This window comes from Theropithecus gelada, chromosome 1 (genome assembly GCF_003255815.1).
Source record: "Theropithecus gelada isolate Dixy chromosome 1, Tgel_1.0, whole genome shotgun sequence".
Lineage (NCBI taxonomy): Eukaryota > Metazoa > Chordata > Mammalia > Primates > Cercopithecidae > Theropithecus > Theropithecus gelada.
In genome coordinates, this window is record NC_037668.1 from 151,192,014 (window position 1) to 151,218,854 (window position 26,841).

Sequence of the window (26,841 nt, forward strand, 5' to 3'; positions counted from 1 at the left end):
ACATCGGGGAATTACAATTCAACATGATATTTGGTGAGGACATGTATTCAAACCATATCAATGACAAACATTTATTTCACTTCCTGCCATGTATAAAGCTCCATGTTATGATTATAGAAGGCCACAAAGCTGACTCCAATATGGGTCTTTCCCTTCAGGACTCTGACTGGGGAGCTGAGACACACATGAGAGTGATCGTAGGATGAGAGACTCTGCGATACACCAGGAGCTGTAGAGACACGGCCTCATGGATTTTATAAGACCAAGGGAATTTCGTATTAATTTCCCCTGGGGAAAGAAGGACAATCGCAACACTGGTTGGGATTGCCGTACACATGCTATTGGCTAGAATAAGAAATCTTCCCATCCAGGATGGGCTCTTCAGAGGACATTTAGTCCGAGATTTTCTCCTTTATGCTTCAGGTGTCTGAGTTTGTGGGATAACCAGGTAGCAGTGGTTGAACTAAGAAAATGCATGATTCAGCATTCTACTTGGTCATTGTTTCCATGGGATTGTCATAGCTTCATGTTAAACTCTGCTTTGCTGCCCCACCCCCTACCTTCGTTTTTAACCTTTAAAAAGACTTTCTCTACAGTAGGTGGTGAAGTACTCAATTTCCTCTTTACACAACTCCTTGGCCATGCTTTGAGCAAACCTAGCATACTCTGAAACTATGAGAAGAGTAGGAAGTACACTTGCCCACACTTCCTGAGTGCTCACTAGAACTATTTTCTCACTTCTCACAAATAGGTGGGGTAGGTATTAATTTCATAGGTGAGTAAACTGAGGCTAAAAGAGGATAAGTACTTTGCCATTCATTCTGCCCCTCTCTAGTTAAAGCCAGTACTTGCATGAAAGTTTGTGCGTGTTCCTCTCCCTAATAGTAAACCTTGGTTCTTAGAACCGCTCGGCTCAACTTCAGTCGAATGAGGATTTTTCCCTCTCTTTAGTCTTCAGCTTTCAGTTTCCAGTGGCTTTACTGAGACAAAGACCCCGGAAGCTGAAGAGTTCAGAGAGTTTACTGCACTTTCCCTGTCATTCCCCCGTGCTTTGTATTCCGAATTACTTTCATCACGGAAGGGTGAAAATCTAAGTCTTTTTTTATTTTTATTTTTTAAATAGATTTAGGGGGTTCAAGTGCAGTTTTTTTGTTTGTTTGTTTTTTGAGATGGAATTTTGCTCTTCTCACCCAGGCTGGAGTGCAGTGGCACGATCTTGGTTCACTGAAACCTCTGCCTCCCGGATTCAAGTGATTCTCCTGCCTCAGCCTCCCGAGTAGCTGGGATTACAGGCGCCTGCCACCATGTCTGGCCAATTTATATATATTTTTTTGGTAGAGATTGGGTTTCGCCATGTCGGCACGGTTGGTCACTCAAGTGCAGTTTTTTTTTTTTTTTTTTTTTTTTTTTTTTGAAAGAGTTTTTCTCTCTTTGCCCAGGCTGGGGTGTAGTGGCACAATCTTGGCTCACTGCAACCTCTGCCTCCCGGGTTCAGGTGACTCTCCTGCCTCAGCCTCCTGAGTAGCTGGGAATACAGGCATCCGCCACCACACCTGGCTAATTTTTTGTATTTTTAGTAGAGACAGGGTTTTACCATGTTAGCCAGGCTGGTCCTGAACTCCTGACCTCAAGTGATCACTCGTCCTGGCCTCCCAAAGTGTTGGGATTACAGGGCTGAGCCACCGTGCCCGGCCAAGTGCAGTTTTTTTACATGGCTGTATTGCATAATGGTGAAGTCTGGGCTTTTAGTATAACCATCACCCCAATAGTGTCCCAGGTTACTTTCTTTATAAGATGCTCTTAGGAAAAAGTGGGTTAGAAGATTGTTTTGAAATTAGAAAAAAATCACAGTATTGAAAAAAATTAGGAGTCAGCATTGTTAGCTTTATGATCTATATTTTACTTAGAAATAGAGTCTTGCTCTGTTGCCCAGCTGGAGTGTGGTGGCATAATTATAGTTCACTGCAGCCTCAAATTCCTGGGCTCAAGTGATCCTCCTGCCTCAGCCTTCCAAGTAGCTGAGACTGCAGGTACACAAACCATGTCCAGCTATTGTTTTTATTTTTATTTTGTAGGGTCAAAGTCTTGCTATTTTGCCCAGGCTGTTCTTGAAATCCTGGACTTAAGTGACCCTCCCACTTTGGCCTGCCATATTTGTATAGTTTCTTTAATTTCTATGACTGGGTCTCAGCAAGAGTTGCAACTTAATATTATTTATTAGATATGTTCTTAAAGAATAGGTCAATAGAACTATTAAGTAGCTTATTTCTGTTTATTTTAAAAAATAGACTTGATTTTTGGGAGCACTTTTAAGTTCATGGCAAAATTGAAGGGAAGTCTTAAAGATTTCCCACATACCCCCGCCTTTCCCCGTGCTCCCCCACTATCACCATCCCCCACTAGAGTGGTTCCTTGGTTACAGTTATTGAACCTAAATTGGCACATCTCTAGCACCCTAAGTCGTAGTTTCCATTAGGGCTGACTCTTTGACTTTTTATTTTTAACGGACCTTTCTCTTAAAAAAGTAGAACTTACAGTAAAGAGCTCTATAAAGAGCCCTCATTTTTCAAGAGTTATAAGAGATAACTCTTTTGAAAAAGTTTTTATTAGGAAAATCTAAAGTGTCTAAACATGTGACATTCCTATGAGCATGTGGCATTTAGTTCCAGGTTTTATAATGTATATGTGATCAAATGAATATGATGGGGCCCCAGAGAGCCACATGGGGAAAGTTGGAAAGGTTCCAGGAGCCCGACTATTTAACAGAAAGGAGATGCTTAGAGTGGATTTCACATCAAGTCTACTTTATAGTAGATATTTTACTCCCTGTTCTAATGACAAAGCAGAGGTATTCCTATTGGGCATAAAATATAGCAGGGAGCTGAGTTACATTTGAGGTGGAGCTCTGTGCCTGTGTGGATGGGTAAAAGATGGAATTTTAACATATGTGCTATGGCTTTTTTGAGAACTTAAAAGTAGTGGATAAATTCACAGAGTATAAAAATATTGAAATGAAAAGGACTAAGAGATCTTTTTCTCTAATCCTATTATTATAGATTAGTGTCAAGCAGATTGTTTACCTGGGATAATTTAGGTGTAGCCATTCCTAAAGGTAAGAGATGTCTTAAATGAGTGCCTGAAAGTTCTTTCCAGAAGCACAGCTCTGTGGCTATGCAAGTCCTGGGTGAAAATGTCATGAACTTTTAATGTAGGTAAATGATGTGTGTGTTAGAGGTGAAAAAATGTGTTTCTAACTCTGAGGGAGTTTAGTGTCAAAATGTGCTGATATTTTTTTTTTTTTTTTTTTTTTTTTTTTTTTTGAGACGGAGTCTCGCTCTGTCGCCCAGGCTGGAGTGCAGTGGCCGAATCTCAGCTCACTGCAAGCTCCGCCTCCCAGGTTTATGCCATTCTCCTGCCTCAGCCTCCCGAGTAGCTGGGACTACAGGCACCCGCCACCTCACCCGGCTAGTTTTTTTTTTTGTATTTTTTAGTAGAGACGGGGTTTCACCGTGCTAGCCAGGATGGTCTCGATCTCCTGACCTCGTGATCCGCCCATCTCGGCCTCCCTGTGCTGATATTTTTAACATAAGCTAGATTAGTATGTTAAAATAAGCACCAATGGCTGTGGGAATTCAGACAGAACAGACTACCTGTGATACTAAGGATCAGAGAAGTCCATAGAAAGAGGCAGCATCATTTAAATTCAGCAGTGATTAGGTGTGAGCATGTTTACTACCTGCACTAAGGATTGCCTTCTTTTTCACTTTTGATTATGAAAACTTTTAGGTATATACAAAACCTAAAAGAACAGTAGAGTGAATGTCTGTATACTCACAGTTAGATTCAACAACTGTTAACATTTTGTGTATTTGTTTTAACTTTGAATTTATAGAAGTGCTTATGTGTGTATGGTGTATGTGTTGGTTTTCCTTTTCTTTTCTTTTTCTTTTCTTTTTTTTTTGATGTGGATTTTTTGCTCTGTTGCTCAGGCTGGAATGCAATAGTGCCATCTCAGCTCACTGCAACCTCCGCCTCCTGGGTTCAAGCGATTCTCCTGCCTCAGCCTCCCGAGTAGCTGGGATCACAGGCACACACCACCATGACTGGCTAATTTTTGTATTTTTGGTAGAGACGGGGCTTCATCATGTTGGCCAGGCTGGTCTCAAGCTCTTGACCTCAGGTGATCCACCTGTCTTGGCCTCCCAAAGTGCTAGGATTACAGGCGTGAGCCACCGCACCCAGCTGTGTGTTGGTTTTTCAAAAAAACATTGGAAAGTAAGTTACAGGCATCATGACTTTTTTTATAAACCCTGATATATCCACTGGCATCTCTTAACACAATTCTGTCTCTTCTCCTATATAATCACAATTCTATCAAAATCTGAAGAAAATTAATAAAAATACATTAATGTCATCTAATTTCTATTTTCTATTTCAAACTTTCCTAATTATCCTAATTTTTTACAAGTATTTTTTTTTCCCACACCTGGATTTAATCAGGGTTCACACACTACATTTCGTTTTCATAATTCCTAAATCTCTTTTACTCTGAAGCAGCCTGTACTACCTCCCCCTCCCCATGCTCAATTTTTGTTTCATGACATTGACTTTTAAAAGGATCAGACCAGTTTTCTTATAACATTTTGTTGATACCATATCTTGCAAGTATTTTTGTCAACTGGAGATTTTAAAAGTCTTTTAGAAATCAAAATATGTATTTTCTAGGAGATATATTACCAGATTATCTGCTAGCCATGAATATAAAGCCATTGCTCCTGATACACCATTTTCAGCAGATAATGTACTTTAAAATAATCTTTATTTACAAAAATAATGTAAGACAGCTGTAAGATGCTAGAACAATACAAGGTTAGAAATAGAAATATACAAGGTTAGAATTCTGTTTAATATCAAGTAGCTCTGAGATAATAATTTTGCCGCACTTACATTCTTTCCTTTTTCTGTGTTTTTGTTTATCATAAAAATTGCAGTCATCTATACATGTTGTTTAAAGTTTGCTTTTTATTTCACTAGTTATGCATTGCGAATGATGTCCCATAGAATATGTAGTAGAGATGGTTTTTGCTGGGAGCAGTGTGTACCAAGCCAGCCACATTCTTTCCTAGGTGTTTACAGTGAGACACACACCCAAATGTAAAGTGCCTGGCTCAGGATTAGAAATGTGGCTTGTGCCCACAGAGCAAATATTTTTCTCTGTTTGAGGCTCTCTGGTTAATGCAGGAATTGAATATTGGCCTCTTCTCTTCTGTGCTTTAATAAGTTGAGGGAAACTCATGAGTAGTAAACACCTAAGGACTGTGTGTTTGAATTTTGGCTCCCCCCACTGTTTTTCTTGGGGTTGGGGGTGAGTGGGTCATTTCATATTCTTTTCTGTACCTATCAAGAGATCAGACTGGCTTACCTTAGAGGTAAACATGATACTCTGCCAACATAAAGTGATTTAGAAATGTTAATATATTTTACCAAGCCAGAGTTTCTAGCATATGTATTTTAAGCCATCATAAAACATATACCTGTCATGTTAAGGAATGTGCCCACGGCAAATATCAAAGACCTGCTGTGGGAGGCTGGGGAGTGTGTTTTGCTGTGTTGCAGGGTTATACCCTGACAACCCCTGTGAGGCATGAGGACCGGCAGGGAGTGGTTTGTAAATATTGAAGCCATTTTATTTATTAATTTAAGAATTCCTACAAGTAGTAGCTATTCCTATTTGTACATCCAAGTGTCTTGGGGCTCAGGGGGTAGGTAATTCTGTGTGGGCAGATGGATGAAGAGTATAAATTCTGAGTGGATCTGCCTGAATCTAGTTAACAAAACAATCAGATGAGCAAGAGGTAGTCCGTTGGGCTTAATGGAGAACAGAACATTTGGACAGAAGAGCTTTCTGGACATTTCTGGCTTCTTTGAAAGACAAGTGTGATGAGCCTCCCAGCAAGATTGCTGGCTCAGGATGGAGCAATAAGGCCACTTTTGTTGTTATTTTATTCTTGTGTTATCCATGGCAATAATGTCATCACTTTCATTTGGTGGGACATCAGGGTGTCAATAAGTCTTGTTACTATAATAGTAAGTTAAATTATCTGTGATTTGGTTACAGGACTTTTGCATCAAGATTTTGTAAAGGAACAAGATGATAGTAGGGTGGTTCCCCACATCTGTCTAAATATTTGTTGAAAAAAGGACAAAGAGTTGTGATTTTTAAGTGCTTTGAAGAATTCATATCTTTCCATTAAAAAAAAAAAATGGAAGTAGCTAGCTGGCCAGGTGTGTTGGCTCACGCTTGTAACCCCAGTACTTTGGAAAACCAAGGCAGGTGGATCACATGAGTTCAGGAGTTCAAGACTAGCCTGGCCAACATGGTAAAACCCCATCTCTACTAAAAAAAATAAAATAAAAAATAGGTGTGGTGGCAGGTGCCTGTAATGCCAGCTACTTGGGAAGCTGAGGCAGGAGAATCTCTTGATCCTGGGAGGTGGAGGTTGCACTGAGCCAAGATTGCACCACTGCACTCCAGCCTGGGCAACAAGGTGAGACTGCGTCTCAAAAAAAAGAAAAAGAAAAAAAAAAGGAAGTAGCTGATTATATTAAATGCATATTCCCACCACTTTATCATTCATTCTAATTAAATAATAAAGTGTTTACATAAGACATGAAAATAAAAGTAAATAATGTTAATAAAAGTAAAGAGGCAGTGTTGCAAAGAGTGAGGAGGAACAAGATCAAATTTTAAATTCAGTGAGGCACTTAAGTCATTAAACCTTACTTTTTTCATCTGTAAAATAGACACCATAGGGTTGTTCATGAAGTTGGAATGAGACACTATATTTAGAAATTTCAAAAGCAAAACACTAGTGTTCAAGTTCCACTCCTAGTGGGCTTTTTAATTTGTATTTTATTTTATTTTATTTTTTATTTGAGACAGAATCTTACTCTGTTGCCCGAGCTGGAGTGCAGTGGCATGATCATGGATCACTGCAGCCTTGGCCTCCCAGGCTCAAGAGAGCCTCCCATCTCAGCCTCCCAAGTAGCTGGGACTACAGGCACATGCCATCATGCCTGGCTAATTTTTTTTTTTTTTTTTTTTTGTAGAGACAGGGTCTCATTGTGTTGTCCAGGCTGGTCTTGGACTCCAGGGCTTAAGTAACCCTTCGGCCTCAACCTCCCAAAATGCTGGGATTATAGGCACCAGTCACCACGCCCAGCCTCCTAGCACTTTCTTGAGTGGACAATATTGCATAGTGAAAAAAGCATGTGAACTGAAGTTATGTAGACATTGGTTTAAATTCTGGCTTTGCCATTTACACTGTGCACCTGTGAATGAATTCTTTAATCTCTTTGAACCTTCGTTTCTTCAACTGTAAAGTAGCTTTTATCGTATCACCCTTGTAAGATAAGGCATAGGGCATGGGCTCTGCCAAGACACTTAGGAGTTCCAGAACTTGCAGGTTATCAAATCTGGATGGTGATCTGTTGGCAGGGGGGTGTGCGCTTCTGTGTGTGTGGAATATGGTACCATTGACAGGTCCCTTCTGGAGTATGACCGTGGTGTTTCTTTTGCATTTACAGCTATCTTCCAGAGGGCCACACTGGGCATGGACACCCTTTTCCCTACCTGGAGGAGCACAGGTGGTAGTGTAATTTTCCAGTCACGAAACTGTTAAGGCCGTCTCAGGGGCGGGTGCGCCAGGATAGGAGGGCGGCGTCCGAGGACCACATAGCCATGCCTTTTGGTCTGAAGCTCCGCCGGACACGGCGCTACAACGTCCTGAGCAAGAACTGCTTTGTTACACGGATTCGCCTGCTGGACAGCAATGTTATCGAGTGCACGCTGTCGGTGGAAAGCACAGGGCAAGAATGCCTGGAGGCTGTGGCCCAGAGGCTGGAGCTGCGAGAGGTAAGGGAGTGTGTCTTTGTGCGCATGCGCGCATGCATGCGTGTTGGGTATGTGAAGGAGAACTCACCAAAGGGACCAGCCATCTGTTTCTTGGCATCTGTCATGTTTTTTGGCCTAAGCGACAATGTGTTTATAAGAATCCTGTTATTCTTAGCATGGCTGTGATCTTATCCGTCATTGGATGGGGAGATTCGTGCTGATGTGAACCACGCCTAGAGCTGCATGGCGTGGCAGGTTTCCTTTTATTTCAGCTGGGGAAGAGGTTTTGGGGGAGTTGAAAATGAGAGACTCTCCCTACCAAAGTCATTTTCTCTCTTTAAAACAACTGAGTGGGTAGCTGGTATTTTGGCATTCTGGCTGCACATTAAGGAGAAAAACGCCCACATACGGATGCATGCAGCTGCCTTTTTTTTTAGTTGTTTCTGTATTTTCCTCTAAAAAAAAAAAAAACCCCCCACCAAATAAAGAGAAAAAGCATTTAGAGTGAGCATGACCAGTGAGGCTTTTTGTGGGAGCCTGTAAAACAGAGGTTTTGTTCCTTTTAAGATTCCTCACAGCCCTCGTTGCCTTCATGCTGTCTGTGAAATGACTTTTAAGCAAAAGCAGGGCTGACCACTAAGAAAGTCATGCTATCATTCTTTAGAAGGGACTTTCAGAGCAGTTGTTTATGACAGCCAAGCCCTTCTTTTTTTCAGTTGTACAGACATTCAGGACAAGAGACTTTTGTGAGCAATCCACACTTCAGCATCTGTGTCTTGAGAGCTGTCTGACATATTGATCAGTGGGGAAGGTGGTCTGGTTGAGTGGTTGCCAGTACTGAATGACTGCAAGCTCCTGAGGCTCAGACCTTCCTGAGGGCGAGGGAAAGCTGTATGTCATTGTCCTAGGTCCCTGGGCTCTTGGAGAGTCCAAGTGACAGCATTGCCCAGGACCTCGATGACAGAAGAGGGGTGGCAATCACTTTGGAAGTGATTGCATGTGACCTCTCTCCACCTGCTTACAAAGGAGTTGGGGCCCAAGAGGATCTTCCTCTCCCCTTTACTGCTCTGAAAGTCCCTTCTAAAGACATCTTCCACAGGCTAGCTGTTTTTCTCTGAGAAACTGTTTCACCTGAAATGCATCTGTCTCCTGCTGTTCTTTGTGTTTATACTTTGGTTTCAGTGATCAGGTATTTCTTTTAGGTATATTTTTCTGTGCAGGAGACTGTCTTGGACAATGGAGGTATGTATTAGTAGCTTGGTAACTGCCACAGTAGAATAAATGTGTGAAATGTTCTCATCTTGTTGATTGGTAGCTGGCTGTCTTTTTCTCGTTGGTAACACATTAGGGTACACACATTTAAACACACATTTGCATATGTGCATGGGCATAAAGGAAAAGCTTAAATGCTGGTTGGGGAAGAGACTTGTCTAAGTTCTTATAGAAAATTAGTATTTTTACTTTTAAGTACTTTCAGTCACTCAAATTAGAGCAACTAATTATTCCTCACATGCGTCGGGGGACAGTGTAGCATGTGGTTAAGTAGTTACAAGTATAGGCATTGGAATTTGGTCTTGGGTTCAGCTTACTCTTCTGTCATTTATTAGCTGGGTGACAATGGAAAAGTTACCAAATCTTTCGAGGCATAAGTTTCCTACCTATAAAATGGGAATAATAATGCTTACTTCATAGGGCTGTTGTAAATATTAAAAGAGTTCCTGTATGGAAAATGTATAGTGCTGCATTTAATAATTTATAATTGTTCAAATTTGAGTCTTAATAAACAACTTAAAAAAAACCCATTTTTTGTTAAAGAAAATATTGAACATCTTGTGCCAGACACTTTTTTAGAACTTGGTGAAATGAAGATAAATAAGGTACAATTTTACCTTCAAGACATGCACACAACAGTAGGGGAGTCCAGCCTTTAAATAAACAGTGAATATTGAATGTGGTCCGAGCTAAAATAGAATGCAGGGGTAGGCCCAAAAGGCGATGGCTGTCCTTAGTGTTGTGCGGTGCGCAGTCCAGCCCACTGAACACTGCAGTCTTGCTGGTGAGAGAGAAAGAGTTGATGGAAGATGAACAAAGCCTTCACTCTGAATCAAGACTTGAAGGATATGTTTGAATCCAGCAGGTAGAAAAGAAGGCCATATCATCTTTAGTGTGGGGAACTGGATTATCAAAGATTCAAGGATGTGAAAGAGCAGCCAACATTTTGGGGGCTGAGAAGGCATCGCTCCAAATCACCAGGTCAAGCTAGAGTTTATAACGAATGGTGTGTGGAGATGTGTATGGTAATAATGGCTTTCAACAGACTCTTGTTTTTCTCAGTGAGAAGGCAAAAGTCAACCCTGGGTCATCCCACAACTACCTTATCACAAAGAATAAAGCAGTGCAGTGCCAAGTGTGTGCATAGTGTGATTGACGTTCCATTGCTGAGGTGGGGTTTGCATTTAATACCGACTTTATTTTGACGTGCCCTAATGGGTGCATCCGCATTCGACCAAATCACTTTCTTTTTGAATTTTGTGCTTTCCTTCCATGACAGACAACATTGAAGTTGTGCCCTTTTGTGAATCAATCCTCTAGATGCTCCTGAATTAAAGGATCAACTAGAGTAATCTGATACTTTTCTTCCTTTGCACAAACACATCTTAAAGAAGAATGCATCCTCCACCCAAAAGCAGAAGTAAGAGGAGGTGAACAAGGGGTCTGATCCTCATACCTTGAATTTGTATTTGGGTCATTTTTCAAATAGAGCCAATGCTGCTTTAGAGGAGAAGGTGACAACCAATCTAAGATATAAGAAAAAGTTTAGTCTTTTTTGGGAGGGGTGTTGGGGCCTAACTCTATTGCACAAGATGGAGTGCAGTGGCGTGATCATGGCTCATTCAGCCTCCACCTCCTGGCTCAAGTGATCTTCCTGCCTTGGTCTCCCAAAGTGCTGGGATTACGGGTGTGAGCCACCCACCCAGCCAAAATATATTTGATCTTTTTTTTTTTTTTTTTTCAATTGAGATAGGGTCTTGCTCTATTGCCCAGACTGGAGTGCAGTGGTACGATCATGACTTACAACAGCTTCAAGCTCATGGGCTCAAGTGATCCTCCCACCTCAGCCTCCCAAGTGGCTGAGACTACAGGCACATGCCACCATGCCCAGCAAATTTTTAATTTTTTTTGTACGGATGGGATCTCACTCTATTGCCCAGGCTGGTCTCAAACTCCTGGGCTCAAACGATCCTCCCGCCTCGGCCTCCCAAAGTGCTGGGATTATGGATGTGAGACACTGTGCCCAGGTCAATATGTTTAGCCTTTATGAAGATTTAGAAACTAGATTATGGTGGATATTTGGCTTTGCCATTAGAAGTAGTTTAGGTATATCATAAATTTTGTAATAGCTTTATATTAGGAAAGGATGTATGGTAGATTAAAATTTTTTTGATTAAATTTTTTATTTACATTAATTGTTTTGCCACTATATTTTATTAGATAATTTTTAATAGACTTTATTTTTAGTTATAAGACTTTGATTTCTTAGAGCACTTTTAGATTCACAGTAAAATTGAGAGGAAGGTACAGAGAATTTCCATATGCCCCTGGCCCCATGCATGTACATCCTCCTCCACTATCAACATCACTCCCAGAGTGGCACATTTGTTATGATTATTGAACCTACATTGACACATCATTATCACCCAGAGTCCAGAGTTTACATTAGGGCTTATTTTTGGTATTGTACATTCTATAGATTTGGACAAATGTGATATGCTCCTATTTAACATGGCATTCAGAAGGGCCCAAGCCTGGTTCCTATTGTCAGCAAACAGTCATGTCTGGGAAAGCTGAATGTGATAGGGTCCCTGCTCCCAGAAACCAGATATAGTCTTTGCTCCTAGAGTTTAGAGAACAGGACAAACAAGAAACAAGGCAAAGGGAACAGCTTGTGCTGAGGTACAGAAACAGGAAAGAACATGGAATTTTCATGGAAAGGCGAAATTCAGTTTGCACTGATGTGTGTGTGTGTGTGTTGGAATTTTCAGGGAAAGGCAGAGTTCAGTTTGCACTGATCTCTGTCTCTGTGTGTGTGTGTTGGAATTTTCTGGGAGAGGCAGAGTTCAGCTTGCACTGATCTGTGTGTGTGGCAGGGGGGAGGGTATTTTCAGGGAAAGGCAGAGTTCAGTTTGTTTGCACTGGTGTGTGTGTTGTGTGTGTGGTGTGTGTGTGTGTGTGTGTGAAAGGGGTCATGAAGGGAAGAGGGTACAGGAGGAAGGGGCAGGACGGAGTCTGCTTTTGCAGGGTTTGCTGTGTCTGCCTAGGGAGTTTTAACTAGATCTATAGGACAGTATTTCTAAAATAAGTTACAAAGGGTAATTACCACCTTTTGATTGTATGTACTCTGCTGAGCAGTTTCCATATATCAGCTCGTGTAGTCCTCATAACGAGTCTGTGATGCATCCCTACCCTTGCTGTTGCTATCTTACAGATGGGGAGGCTACAGCATAGGGTGACCTGCCCACAGTCACTGGCCTGGCAAGTTGTGAGGCCGGTTCAAACCCTGGCAGGCTGACACCACTGTTCCAGTTCCCGGGGATGTGTAGTGGGGGAACAGGGAGCATGGTAAAATGCTTTGGGAAACACTCTTTCCTCAATTCTATAGTAAAAGAAAGAAAATGGTGGTCCAGTAAGTGTTTCATGGTTGTCTTAGCCTTCCAGAAAACGCTCTTTTGAACTATGTGGGGAATAAAACACTTCTGTGAAGTATAAGTCATCAGAGGACTCCAAGGAGGAGCATGACATGGTTACCTTGCATGTTAGGTAAAGAACTCAGTAGTAGGAAAGAGTGGGAATCGGCCAGACACAGTGGCTCACTCCTGTAATCCCAGCACTTTGGGAGGCGGAGGCAGGTGGATCACAAGGTCAGGAGATCGAGACCATCCTGGCCAACATGGTGAAACCCTGTCCCTCCTAAAATACAAAACTTAGCTGGGCGTGGTGGCACATGCCTGTAATCCCAGCTACTTGGGAGGCTGAGGCAGGAGAATCGCTTGAACCAAGGAGTTGGAGGTTGCAGTGAACCAAGATTGCGCCACTGCACTCTAGCCTGGTGACAGAGTGAGACACTGTCTCAACAAAAAAAGGAAAGAAAGAAAAGAGTGGGGATCAGCTGGGTGCGATGGCTCACGCCTGTAATCCCAGCACTTTGGGAGACTGAGGTGGGCGGATTGCCCGAGGTGAGGAGTTCGAGACCAGCCTGGCCAACATAGTGAAACCCTATCTCTACTAAAAATACAAAAATTACCCAGGCATGGTGGCATGCGCCTGTAATCCCAGCCACTCAAGAGGCTGAGGCATGAGAATCACTTGAATTTGGGAGGTGGAAGTTGCAGTGAGGCGAGATTGAGATTGCGCCATTGCACTCCAGCCTGGGCGACAGAGCGAGACTCTGTCTCAAAAGAAAGAAGAAAAGAGTGGGGATCAGAAGGGAGGGACAGGAGGAATAGAGATGCCGGTGAGCACAATTGTAAACCTAGCAAGAGGTCATGAGGTGAACTGGTTAGGAAAAATGTGTTTTCAGTTGTTTTAAAAATGAAGAAAAAATCAGGGATAAGTTGCTGCTTGGGAGCTCTATTAACAAAGACATGCCCAAGATATAGGAAGCTCAGAAAATCAGAATTCTATTAATGTCATTATAATATATCTGGATCAGTGGGTTTAACCCTTTTCTCCAAATCTTTGGTGGAACATGGATGTGTAAATGGAGCTGGGTCTTTTACAGAGGAGATGGGATATCTGGAGCCCTATCTCAGTTTGAAAATAACTAGCTTAGGTTAAGGGAAAAAGAGCTAAAACAATGGTGCCTTATGACTAATTATCACAGTTTAAAAAAGAAGTACATGGAAACACAGCAGAGTTTAGTGACTAGGAATGTCAGCTTGGACCAAACTGCCTGAGTTTGAATCCTGGTTCTACCGTTTACTAGCTATGTAAACTTAGCTACAGTACCCTGTGCCTCAGTTTTCTCATCGGTAAAATGGAAATGGTAATAGTAGCCAGCTCTACAAATTGTTGGGAGGATTCAAAGAGTTAGTTTTTCATAGTTGCCTCAGTATCACAGTTGCCTAGCATAGGGAGCACTCAATATGGCTGCTTTCTTTGCAAGACACCACACAATCCATCCAGCCTCTGCCATGACACTTCCAGAGACTGGGCTGTCACCCTTTTGTAAGTCTGCTTGTTCCATTGTTAGATGACTTTGATTATTAGAAACTGGGGCCAGGCGTGGTAGCTCACAACTATAGTCCTGATACTGGGAGGCCAAGATGGAGGGTCACATGAGCTCAGGGGTTCAAGACCAGCCTGAGCAACATAGTGAGATCCATCTCTACAAAAAAATAAAAAATTAGCCAGGCATGGTGATGCATGCCTGTAGTCCCAGCTACTTGGGAGTCTGAGGCAGGAGGATCCCTTGAGCCCAGGAGAACGAGGCTGCAATGAGCTATTAACATATCACTGCACTCCAGTCTGGGTGACAGAGTGAATCTCAATCTCTCTCGATATAGATATAGATAGATGTAGATATAGATACAGATAGATATATATGAAACTGTGATCTTATGTTGAATTAAAATAGCAAAGTCTTTCAGTTCCTCAAATGGCTAGGATTAATTTAAGGTTGTGCTGTCCAATATGGTAGCCACATGTGGTTATGGAACACGTGAAATGTGGCTATTTTGAACTGAAATGCGTGGTAAGCAGAGTTTGAAGACATAGTATGAGAAAACTAAAATACTCATTAATTATATTTATGTACAGATTGCAATGATATTTTGACATGTTTTAACTAATATTTATTAAAAGTAAGTTCACTTTTTGGTACTTTTAAAATGTGGCTTCTAGAAGATTTAAAATTAAATATGTAGCTCACATTTTATTTCTGCTAAACAGTGCTATTCTGAGAAAGGCAAAGGGGGCATTTAATGGTAATAGTGAGTGTAAACATTCTAATAAAATGTAAAAATATGCTAGACTAACCTTGGCTCTACTTTTAACAAGTGGAAGAAGGACAAATGATATAACAAAGGCACCTGTGATACCCTTCACTTCACTGGTAAAACCTATTTGCGGTAGGGAACTGCTGTGGGGAAATCCAGCGCTCTGGAGAATGGTGACTTTCATAACTCTCGGCTCTCTCCTAAGGCTAAGCTTAAGAGCCTTGGTTTTTAAAAGAGCATAAACAAGTTTTTAAAAACCAAACTATAATCATTTCAAAGAGTAAGTCCTTATACTCTAATTTATCCCTTTTTTCTTTTGCAAATTTATATTTCGATCTTTGCTAAAAGCAGTTTTACCCAAAGATATCACTACAGTAGAAATTTTCCACATTTTACTATTTTCATAATGACTAGAGATTATAAAGATTAAGAAATTTAACTTGCATTTCCTATTATCACATAAAAGTTAACTTACATGAAGAAGATTTCTGTGGTTTGATTTCATGCTAATCTTTTGGCAGTTAATAATTTATGTGGGATTTGGGAGGTACTCAATTAAATGGAACACATCATGCCCTGGCAGATAATAGTGGAATTCTGCTGTATTTTATAGCTTGTTTAATCACATCAGTATATATGTGTATTTGCAAAGGATTAAACTAATCAATACTGATTAAGAATCAACTGAAGAGTAGACTGCTGGGGGAGATTTCTCATGTTTAAGTTTTGTATTGCTTTTTGTCTTTGTAAAAATGACAGTGTGAAACATTATTATCTTAATGTCAGCCCTAGAATGTAATGGCACTGGCATCTCCATTTTCTAGGTATAGAGATTGTACGTGAACTATTCGCCAGTCTTAACTTGTATGTCTTCATCTTTCTGTGTATTCTAGGTGAGTTGTGCAGTCTCAGAAGAGTGGTTTTTCTTGGCTATGGGACTCTCTTCTTGGGTCTGTGTTATTCTGCAGTTTCTTTTCCTGTACTTTTACAAAGAGATTGGCTAGGAAAATGAAGAGGGTGCAGTTGTTAATTATAGATGTGTCAGTTATAGAAATCTCAGACCTACCCAGAGTAGAGGTTGATTAAGCACAAGTTCTTTTCTACCGTTATCCAGCTGATGTACGGTGGCTTATTTTCCAAAGCCATTGGAATGTAATTGCATGAAGTGCTATTTCAGAGTCCGCTTATAGTCATCTTTTGAAGTATTTTCCATGCCTCAGTGAAACTGTTCGTGCTTGTATGATATGTAATTCATATATTTTATGTGGAAGCACACCAACTGTTTCTTAATTTACAGCTGAAATACTGGGTAAGATAGGCAACCTATTAAAACTTAATGCAAGATACTTTAAACTTTTGCTTCTGGATGAGTAACTCTTCAAAATGCTTGAGATAAGATCATGGCTCTAATCCTTGGTAATTGCCAAGACTGCATCTAAACCTCTGAAAAATAGCATTAAAGTCTGTGCCATTGGTCACAAAACTGGAAAAACAAAACCCTCAAAAAATATTTCCCATTTAATAACTAATGTGGGGGATTATACCATCTCTATACAAATAAATGAACAAGCAAATCAAAAGTATCCCAAAGTATTTTTTAATAGACTTTCTTTCTTTAGAGCAGTTTTAGGTTCACAGCAAGGTTGAGCAGAAGGTATAGAGAATTCCCATATGCCCCCTGTCCCCAAAACTACTTTTAAGGGCCCTTAGTCTCAGAATCTTTCCATAATACCAAAAGGTGGACATTTTGACACTATAGTATCCACATACCAATCTGCCACTGAAGAAACTAGCCGATTTTTTAGTATGTATTTAAATGTATGTTTCCTGTGTTAAAATGCAATTCCCCAAACCAAATAAATGAGGAAGCTGCTCACATAAAAATGACATTTTAGTGCAGCTTTACTTGGTTTCATTGTAGTGCATTTTTTGTAACTGGTTCAGAGATGTGGTTCCTGTCCCTGAGGACTGGTTCTTCTGTCTTCTTTTCTCATCATTGCAGTAAACTTATTGCAGAACTCATGGCACCAGAGCTGTGTGTTCTAGTTTTCTTAAGAAAACTAGAGCAATAAAATGGGGATTCATACCTCTCCCAGAGGAGGTATCATGAGGATTAAATGAGCCTGGCTTACTTTTGGTGCCTGAGATATAAACAGAACACATATTTCAGGCATTTACTCAGGTAATATGGTGGCATACTCTTTGAGTCATGGAGAAGGTGATTTCTGTTTGCAATAATCCACCATGCTTTCTTCAACCATGTGGCAATGTTTAGCAGCTAAGCTCAGCTTTCAAAATTGAGCTAGAGTTTAAACTGGCAAGTGAACCACGAACCAGCCTGGTGGGGTCTCAGCTGGGCTTGACAGGATTAGTAGTTCCTTGGATAATACACAGGAAGTTGATTGGTGCACATGCTAGTTGAAATGAGAGCCTAGGCTGTGATTCCATTTCCTGTGAGGCACTGTGTAGATGTGGGAGAATAAACGTGTGCTGTATTGTACTTTTGAGGCAGGGTCTTTCTACTCCAGAGTAGGCAGATAGCTAGAGGAAGAATGGGAGGAGAAGGGTGGGAATGCAAAAAGTTACTTTGGGCATAGCTTCAAAAGTTAGGGTGGGGATGGGGATCTCAGAAATGAACTTTTCTTCTTGTTAGAGGACGAAATTTGACAGTTTTAAAGTTAGGATGTTCTGGCTGTGAGTATGTACAAACTCTGTCCTTCAGATTACCTGTCTCCCCCAGTTCTGCCCTGCACTGGACACCCCATTTCTTCAGTAGTTATGTAATTATTTCACTGGATAATTACCTGGTGAGTCACTCTGAAATATTCTGTGTCCTCTGAAAGGTGCTGTACCACAGTAGTGATGAATTTATGCCATGAATTAGGTTTTTCCATTAGAAGTGGTTTACTTTGTTATTTAGAGCTCTGGCTCAAGATTATTGCCTTACTGTCGTTTCTCTTGTACCTCATCATCCTCCTTCTCAACATACCCGTATGCGTGTATGCACAGGAGTATGTGTATGTGCAGCTGCAGTGTGCATTTTGTGTGTGTTGTGTTTGTGCACATACATGTTCGTGTGTGTGTACTCCATGGAATATTCTTTCTCTGAGGGTTTTCTGGGGTGGAGGTCAGGTCTGGTTTAATGATCTGGATGGATAGGAATGAGAAAAGGAAATTTAAAATAGCTTTCGCGGCACAGATAGACACAATAACAATTTTAACCGTTTTTCAAAATCGATTGTATAACATTTATGCAGTTACTGTGGCCCTCTGTAATTTGAATATTACTAATTTGAATGAAGTGTGGACTATAAAAATATCTCCCAAATGTCACAACTGCTTTTAGTGAAAGATGATAAATTATAGTTAGCCTGTTAAGCAATTGTGAAGCTTGCCCTGTTTCTCCACTCATGCTATAAAAAGGGCTCTTTTCCAGCTTTAATAATTGCTGTATATCATGTTAATTACACATATTACCTAATTTATTGTATGGAGACTCACTCCTAGGCATCCAAAATGCCATGGAATACCCTCATACAGCCCTGTATTCCGTACAGGAATTCAGTATAATGCAGAACTACTTTGGACCCTTTTCAGATAAATGTCTTGAACTGAGTACCCAAATGACTTCACGTTTAGGGTAGCTTAAGCCTACATCATAGATCTCAGAGGATAGCGTCAGAGTGATGTTCCAGTGTCCCATTACCACCTATCATGAGAGCCTCAAAGTCTTAGTGGAGGTATAGCTTTGTGATTTTTATTTCCTTACATCTTTTAAATATTTACGTTATTCATAGATGTTCCCGCTTCTACCTTTGCCTGCTTTTTCTCATTGACTCCCAGATAACCTCTGTTTCCTAATTCTGTGGTTTACAGAGATGTCAGTAGTGCTGATGAAAAAGATTCATGAGGTTTACCTGCTTTCATTTACTGATGATGATGGCGGTGGCAGTGGTGTGGATGGTGGTAACAGGGGTAGTAGTCCTGCAGCCGCAGCAACAATGGAAGGTACCACTTGTGAATTAGTTACTTACCGAGTGCCGTGCAGGTAATCGACAGGCATTATCTCATTTATACTTCTCAGAGCCTGTGGGTGAAAGTTGTAACCATCATCCCCATTTTACAGAGGAGAAAACTGTGAGAGTCTAGAAGGCATTTCAATGACTTGTGTAAAGTTACTGAGACAGTGCAAAAGGTGGGAGATGGACTGACTTCGAAGTCTGTTTTCTTTCTGTTCAGCCACATTTCATTTCCTCTATCTCATCACTCAGGTTGGAACAGCTAATGGACTTACTGGAGCTAGGAAATGAATAATAGGGTCAGAATTCATCCAAGTAAGTTTGTCTCAGTGGATGGAAATATAACCTTGGCTCTGGTTGTTGACATTTTGTTGCTCAAGAAATGCATAGATTTCTGATGTGAACTTGTCCTTTGGAACATCGTGGGGGAAAGCTGATCAAATCATTACCCCCATCTCAAAGTAAATCCATTTAAAATATCTTTAAAGCATCTGGGTCTGCAGCTTTATGTAGGCAAGGGCACGTCTGGTTTTCTGGTAAAGTCAGAGTCAAAACTTCATGAGAGATTTTGGTGGAGCTGTGGCAGGATTGATCTGTGGTAATGCTGAGGTGGCAGCCAGCTGGAGTGGGAACATCAGCATAAGAATGCCTTTGGCAATTAAACATTGTAATGAAAACATTCTTTTGAAGGCAGGTTTCCAGGTGTGCTGTAAACCATTCTAGGCTATAATTGAAATATAAAAGAATCTTCAAAAGCAGTGATCTATTTTTTGGTGATTGTTGTGCTAATCCTGAAATCCTAGCATGAATTAATATAAAAGATGGGATTGGGTGCATAAAAGTACCTGTTTTAATCATTTAGCATGTTGTTCAAAACCAAACTGGTTTAGGCTTCAAGTCTAAGGGTGAAAATCTCACTTTCATCTAACAAATCCCACCATAATCTGCCAAGAGCAGCCACCAGGGGCTCCTGCGGCAGCTGTGAAGAGGCGATCCTTCCTCTCTCAAAGCTTGATATGGGGAGAGATTTGCTGCAGTTCGTGTATAATAAAGTGGAAGAGGATGATACTTTTTAAAGCACACGAAAAGAGTGAATAAATTCTCGGTTAAAATCTGGTACTGTATGAAAATATTCTACAGTGCAGAAGCTTTCAGTTGGCAGGCGGTTTTGTCTTAGGAACTGAGTAATAAGTTACGTTGCAGCAGGTGCAAGAGCGGTGTTGGTCTTTGCCAGTGTGCTCCATGTGAGATCATGAAGCATGCAGAAGGCACACAGAAAAGGCAGTCTTCAGATATCAGGGGGAAAGTCAGCACTGTCCCTTCCCTGCGTGACTCTCCTTTACCTCACATGGGCCCATTGGTATCGACAAGCACAAACAGTAGTAATGAGTAGGGATAATGCATCTGGATACTCGTTACAGTAGTGTGTGGTTGTGGTCTTTTTAAATTTGTCCCAAAGTCAGATGTCAAAGCTGGATCTTGTATAGGGGCTGGGGAACCCAAGGTGGGATGCAGCATGCTGGAGTCTCGTTTCGTGTGTGGCCTTGGGATGCTTGTGGTGAGCATGAACTGATGCTGTTTTACCCTTTTATCTAGACACACTACTTTGGCCTTTGGTTTCTCAGCAAGAGCCAGCAAGCACGATGGGTGGAGCTGGAAAAACCTCTGAAGAAACATCTGGACAAATTCGCTAATGAGCCTCTGCTTTTCTTTGGAGTCATGTTCTATGTGCCAAATGTGTCATGGCTTCAGCAAGAGGCCACAAGGTAGGTGCATTTTCCCCCTGTGTGCCATATAAGGGTGTTGACTAACTGTGAAGCTTCCAATGAAGTAGATGAGCTGGTTGATTTAGGGGTGTGTGGGTGTGGGTGCGGGTGTGTGGTGGGGGAGAGGTTAAAATAGTTGGGGGTTGTTTACTCATTGCCTTGCAGCTTTAGAGTTTTGGTTGAATCCATGTAGCTAACTCCAGCTGTTTTCTGTAATGCTGGTAAGGCAGTAGGGATCCTGAGCCAGGCAGAATTTCGTCTCTAACAGCATGGAAATACTCATTGGAGACTGTGAGTAAAATAGGCATGCAAGAATTTAATAAAAAGGTAATCACCTGGCCAGGCGTGGTGGCTGATGCCTGTAATCTCAACACTTTGGGAAGCTGAGGTGGGAGCATAGCTTGAGGCCAAGAGTTCGAGACCAGCCTGGGCAGCATAGCGAGACCCTGTCTCTACAAAAAGAAAAATATATAAAAATTAGCTGGGCATGGTGTCTTGTGCTTTTGGTTCCAGCTCCTCAGGACACTGAGGTTGGAAGATCACTTGAGCCCAAAAGTTCAAGGCTGCAGTGAACCGTGATCATGCCACTGTACTCCAGCCTGGGCAACAGAGTGAGACCCTGTCTCAAAAAAAAAAAAAAAAAGAAAAGAAAAAAAAGAAAAGGAAAAAAAAAATGAATTCTGTTTTGTCCACCCTTTTCCTAAAAGCATCCCAAAACAAAATGTAGTATCAGACTTCGAATTTGAAGATTGGAAAGGTAACTGAAAGTGGGAGTAAAGTTAAGGAGGAAAATGTTGCGAGAGCAAGAGTTTTGATGGTTGTCCCTACTAAATAGGAGGAGACAAGAAGCCAGCAGTAGAGGGGAGAACCAGGTATTGTTCCCACCCAGCTACTCAGTGTCTGCTTTAGCTTGGAGAAATCGCATGCTGCCTTTGAAATGATGTTTTCCCCTCTCATCTGTAAAGTGAGGGATTTGTGTAAGTTGATAAAGCATGTTCAGTGAGTGGAATAAGTGCATTTTTTTGTGTGTTAGTATAGTTGATTTATTGGTAAGAGTTTTCCATTAAAATACCTGGGAAGTCTCCTCATCAAATGGATATTTCTTGTAGGAAAAGGAATCACATAAACCCTTTGCTTTTTGCCTTTTACCCGGACCTTGTCATTCTGAATGCTTGGGAAGCAATGCGGGGACATGCTTTGAAGAAGGAAGAGTATTCTACCTGATTTTTGTGTATTTTTTAGAATTTAAATTTCTGATATAAGGATGCACTTGAAAATTTTAAGTATATTTTAAGGCAATAGCCTGCTTTTTTTTTTTTTAAATTTGAGACAGAGTCTTGCTCTGTCACCCAGGCCGAAGTGCAGTGGCATGATCTTGGCTTACTGCAGCCTCCACCTCCCAGGTTCAAGCAATTCTCGTGCCTCAGCCTCCCGAGTGACTGGGATTATAGGCGCTTGCCACCCCACCTGGCTAATTTTTGTATTTATAGTAGAGATAGGGTTTCACCATGTTGACCAGGGTGGTCTTGAACTCCTGACCTCAAATGATCTGCCCACCTTGGCCTCCCAAAGTGCTGGGATGGCAGGCGTGAGCCATTGCGCCTGGCCTCTGCTTTCTTTCTTTAATTTGGCTTATTTGTTTTTATTTACTTATTTATTTTGAGACAGTGTCTTGCTCTGTCACCCATACTGGAGTGCAGTGGCCCAGTCATGGTTCACTGCAGCCACAAACTCCCAGGCCCCTGCAATCTGCCTGCCTCAGCCTCTTGAGTAGCTGGGACTACAGGCATGTGCCACCAAGCCTGGCTCAATTTTTTTCTAATTTCGTAGAGATGAAGTCTCGCTGTATTTCCCAGGCTGGCTTGAACTCCTGGCCTCAGGTGATCCTTCTACCTTGGCCTCCCAAAGTGCTGGGATGACAGGCATGAGCCACCTTGTGTCTTCTTTTTTTCACTTGCTTTCCTTTTTAAAAAGAAAAATCAAAAGCTATTGTAAATACATGGCGTAATTGCAAACAGAGGCCGTGAGTTAGCTTACAGCCTGATCCAAAAAACCTAGTGTTCAGTCTTTCATGTGATAGACATTTAGAGCACTCTGTTTGTTGCATACCATTGTTCCCTGTTTTCAAGTTAATTCACATATCTAAGTTCTTCCTGTACAAGAAATTATTAACTCCTCAAAATGTGATGATTTCCGTTGGCTTTTGCATCCTCCTTGAGTACTTTACACGGTGCTAGGAACACAGCATTAAGTTAATAAATACTTGCTGATTCTTGGCTCTTGGCCATTAAGTGCAAGATAATGAGTGATGAGGATGAAACATGGACTGGAAATTAGTGCATATTGAAAAAAGTTCCATCTGTAAGAAAAGTGAAGTATTGTTAGTCTTGACAGACCTATCCTGTAAGGCCTATTGGTGAGAAAGAGCAGTTGAAATAGAGGGACTCAGAAATTATGCTTTATGAAGTTAAAAGAAAAAGGTTGTTTAAGCTTAGAAAAATTAAGTCTTACAAGGGCACAGTAGTAGCTGCCTTTAGATATTCACAGACTCTTGTAGGATGGCGAATTCTTTGTCAGCTCTGGAGCACGAAATTAGGGTCTAAGTAAGTGAAGTCCAAGGAGCCAAAGAACTTGGACTGTTTGGCTCAATGTAGGAATACAGTTTCTAATAACTAAGCCATCTAAAAAGGGAACAAGACTTACAAAAGGGTGAGAGCACTGGTCTTGGTGAAAGTTGTTGTGTGGACTAGGTAGCCTATGTGGTATCCTGTAGAGGGAACCACCATATTGGGTAGGATGTTGGAATAGATCAGTGGTTCTCAAAAGACCAGGGCCTGCTATATCATAGTTACCTGGAGCACTTATTATAAATATGATTCTAGAGCCATACCAGAAGTCTGGTTGTAATATCTAGGGCTGAATATCAAGAGGATGTTATTGTTTAAAATGAATAGTATCCTCCGGTGTTTCTGACACTCACCCAGCCTCAGGAATCAATGAATCAGTTAACCTCTAAAACTCTTTACAGTTTTAGATTTTCCAGGGAAATAAACTTAATGCTGCATTGTTTGACTGTCAATATTTACATTCATAGACTAAAACAAAAGGTATTTAAATTTCAAAGAGGGACGTAGAGAGTAAAAAGTTTTGGTAGTGGTGGTTATTAAGTGTGGGATTTAGGAAGGACTTTTCTTTTTCCTTTAGAATTTCTTTTTTTTTTTTTTTTTTTTTTTTTTTTGAGACGGAGTCTCGCTCTGTCGCCCAGGCTGGAGTGCAGTGGCCGGATCTCAGCTCACTGCAAGCTCCGCCTCCCGGGTTCACGCCATTCTCCTGCCTCAGCCTCCCGAGTAGCTGGGACTACAGGCGCCCGCCACCTCACCCGGCTAGTTTTTTGTATTTTTTAGTAGAGATGGGGTTTCACGGTGTTCGCCAGGATGGTCTCGATCTCCTGACCTCGTGATCCGCCCATCTCGGCCTCCCAAAGTGCTGGGATTACAGGCTTGAGCCACCGCGCCCGGCCTAGAATTTCTTTTTGCTTAGTTAGCCTGGTTTATTTCAGATGAAGGTTAATAAGGAGGAAAAGAAGTGTTTTCCAACACAGGATTTTGAAGCAAACTGTGCTGCTGACATTTGATCAGAAAAACTAACAAAAAATTTTAAACTTTGAAAGATATTTTTAGATTTAAGCACTGGAACTAGATTATATAGATTTCAGGTCTAACCAACTCTTTATGGCAAAGAATGCTGAAAGTTAGGAGTTGGATTAGCATGCAGCATTTTGTCTGTGCGTGAGTGTGTGTATATGTTTGCAGCATTACAGAAATTTTTGTTGCCTCCAAGGGGCCCTAAAACTGGAATGTGCCAAGGGGTGTCAGAGTGAGTAACAGATTTAAGCTGGGAAGATGGAGGAACATGAGAAAAAAAATGTAAGAAATAAAAGAAAAGTTGTTAGGAAGAAAAGAAAAAAAGGAATTACATCTATTTGGGAAGGTTGAGGGCCACTGACAACAATCAGGTGTGATTCAGCAAGACATGCCGTGGGTTGTAGGCCTATGGACTAGAGAATAAAGGAGATCTGGTTTGGACAGAATAATGTTTTTAAATGCTTGAGTTTTCTCTCTGTGGTGCTGGAGATGGACAGATGAGCTGAACACGAGGTGAAAAATGCTACAGTCCTTAAGAGCCTTTGGGAATCTCAGCCTTCTTGGGAGGTTTTAGCAGCATCTGAGGTCCGAACTGAATATTGAAACTGCCTTCCAGGCAGCTCAGCCAAGGGGAAGCAGTGGTGGTGGGGCAGGATTCCAGAGGAATGTTTCACAGAAGGGCCCAACAGCATTCATTAGGAGCGGGTTAATGACTAACTCTCCAGTCATCCGCTGTTATCCCAGTTACCAGGCATCTCAGGTGGAGATGGGCTTTGGCATCTCTCAGAGCACCTGGGATCTACAGTGTCTGACACAAAACAGTTAGTCTTTGTGATGCCCTGCAGAGTAAGATATTTGCATAGATTAGAAATAGAAATCTGTCTTTCATTTGCGGGCAACCCTTTGGAGGAGGCAACCATTCAGCCATCTGTGCTGAAAAAATAAGCCTTTGTCTGGAGCCAACCAAACTTGTTTTCACCCAACACATGTTTGCAATGATTTGGCTACTTCTGTTTGAGAACAGGTTCTATAACATTAGTCATGACCAGCCATTTCTTCTCTCTGAACAAGGACAAAGAGTCTAGATTAATACTCTGGTTGGTTTTTTCCTCTTTTTTTTTTTTTTTCCTGTGTATGTGACTCCATATATATATCAAGACACAGAAGAGTCAAAGGAAGATATATTTAAAAGCTGTTTATTTAATTTATTGTGCCAGAGAATCGCACCCCTGGAAATTTTTAGGTCAATAGTATATTCAGAACAACACAACAAAAATTTGAGAATGACATTGATTGCAATTTGTTTAATAAAGTGATTGGCTTTATTAAAATTATCAAGTCCAAATTGGTTTAAATTAGAAAATTAGGAAGCACTGCTTTTTTGACATTAATTTGACATACTCATCTGCTAGATATGACTTTTGAGGGGCAAGTCCCTTCATAAGTGAGGGAAACCTGTCAAGACACTGTGATTGTGTTGGATAAGAAATAGATAACTCAGGCCCTACTTTAAGGTGTTAATTGAATGAGAAAACAAAAGATATTAAAAGGAAAATACACACAGGGGTACAAATAAAAGGAAAAAAGAAGAAATCCCTTAATATTGTTATAGAAGTGTTAAAAGAAAACTAGTGAAAAGAAGGACACACTCTAATAGACAGATGGGGGATGAGTCATGAAACCATAGGATTTAAAGAGATTAAGAACCACTGAGTTTGTTAACCCCACTCCAAACTGTAAGATTTATTACCTTGGGGCTTTGAAAATGTTAGTTTTCCCCTGTTGGTTAAAATGACTCAAGGGATGGGACCACTGTAATTTTTTCCATTTTGCTTTGCTTCTCAGATTCTTTTTTGCCAGCTTTTCTGTCCAGCAAAGGAACTCTTGCTAGCAGTTCATCTTCCCCAGCATGTTCGTTCTCCTGACTCAAAGGAAATATTTTTGTAATGTGTTTTAATGATTTGCATAGCAACAGGCTCGTTATAAACACATGGTTTTCACATTTTTCTGGACCCGGAAAGAAAAAAGATGGCTTGTGAGAGGTGGATAAATTCTTATTCAAGCAGAAGGATACTTAATAGCAAGGGGAAGCCAGAAAATTGCTGGCCAAGATCACTGCTTTTAGTTTAGATCTGAGGTTTTTCCAAGTCTTCCTTAAGCAAGGAAGTCCCTCTTTGATTTCTTTAATACTAAGGAGAAAACTTTTAAAAGAAAATGTAATTTTTGAAGAGTGAATTTAGGCTATAAACTTCTAAGTTGCTGAGTACATGCATGGTTTCTAAAATTTTAAATTTTGAGGTTTTTTTTTTTTTTTTTTTTTTTTTTTTTAACCAAAACATGTTTGTCTTTGCATTACTCACGTTGAATGTTATGGTTGCACAGTGCACAGGAGCTTCTAATTGTCCTAATGAGGTCAGATAACATTTCCTCCTTTGCCAGGACATCTTAGTAGCTTACCTGTTTGGGTGGAGCTGTCCACGCTATTAATGGTGAGCACTCTACAGAATTGACAGAGTGCAACTA

At 41.0% G+C, this 26,841-nt stretch overlaps 1 protein-coding gene across 2 annotated transcripts in view; it reads left to right on the plus strand.

Moving 5' to 3' along the window:
- The window catches only part of PTPN14 (protein tyrosine phosphatase, non-receptor type 14), a 205,396-nt gene that overhangs the window by 80,705 nt on the left and 97,850 nt on the right, over window positions 1-26,841 (plus strand). Inside the window, exons 3-4 of one of the 2 annotated variants that reach the window (XM_025390270.1) lie at window positions 7,588-7,915; window positions 20,505-20,674. In XM_025390270.1, the coding sequence (XP_025246055.1) occupies window positions 7,742-7,915; window positions 20,505-20,674 (344 nt within the window). In that variant the 5' untranslated portion in view covers window positions 7,588-7,741. Of the gene's footprint in view, window positions 1-7,220; window positions 7,916-20,504; window positions 20,675-26,841 lie in introns of those variants that run through there. The other variant, XM_025390280.1, reaches the window with a different exon arrangement.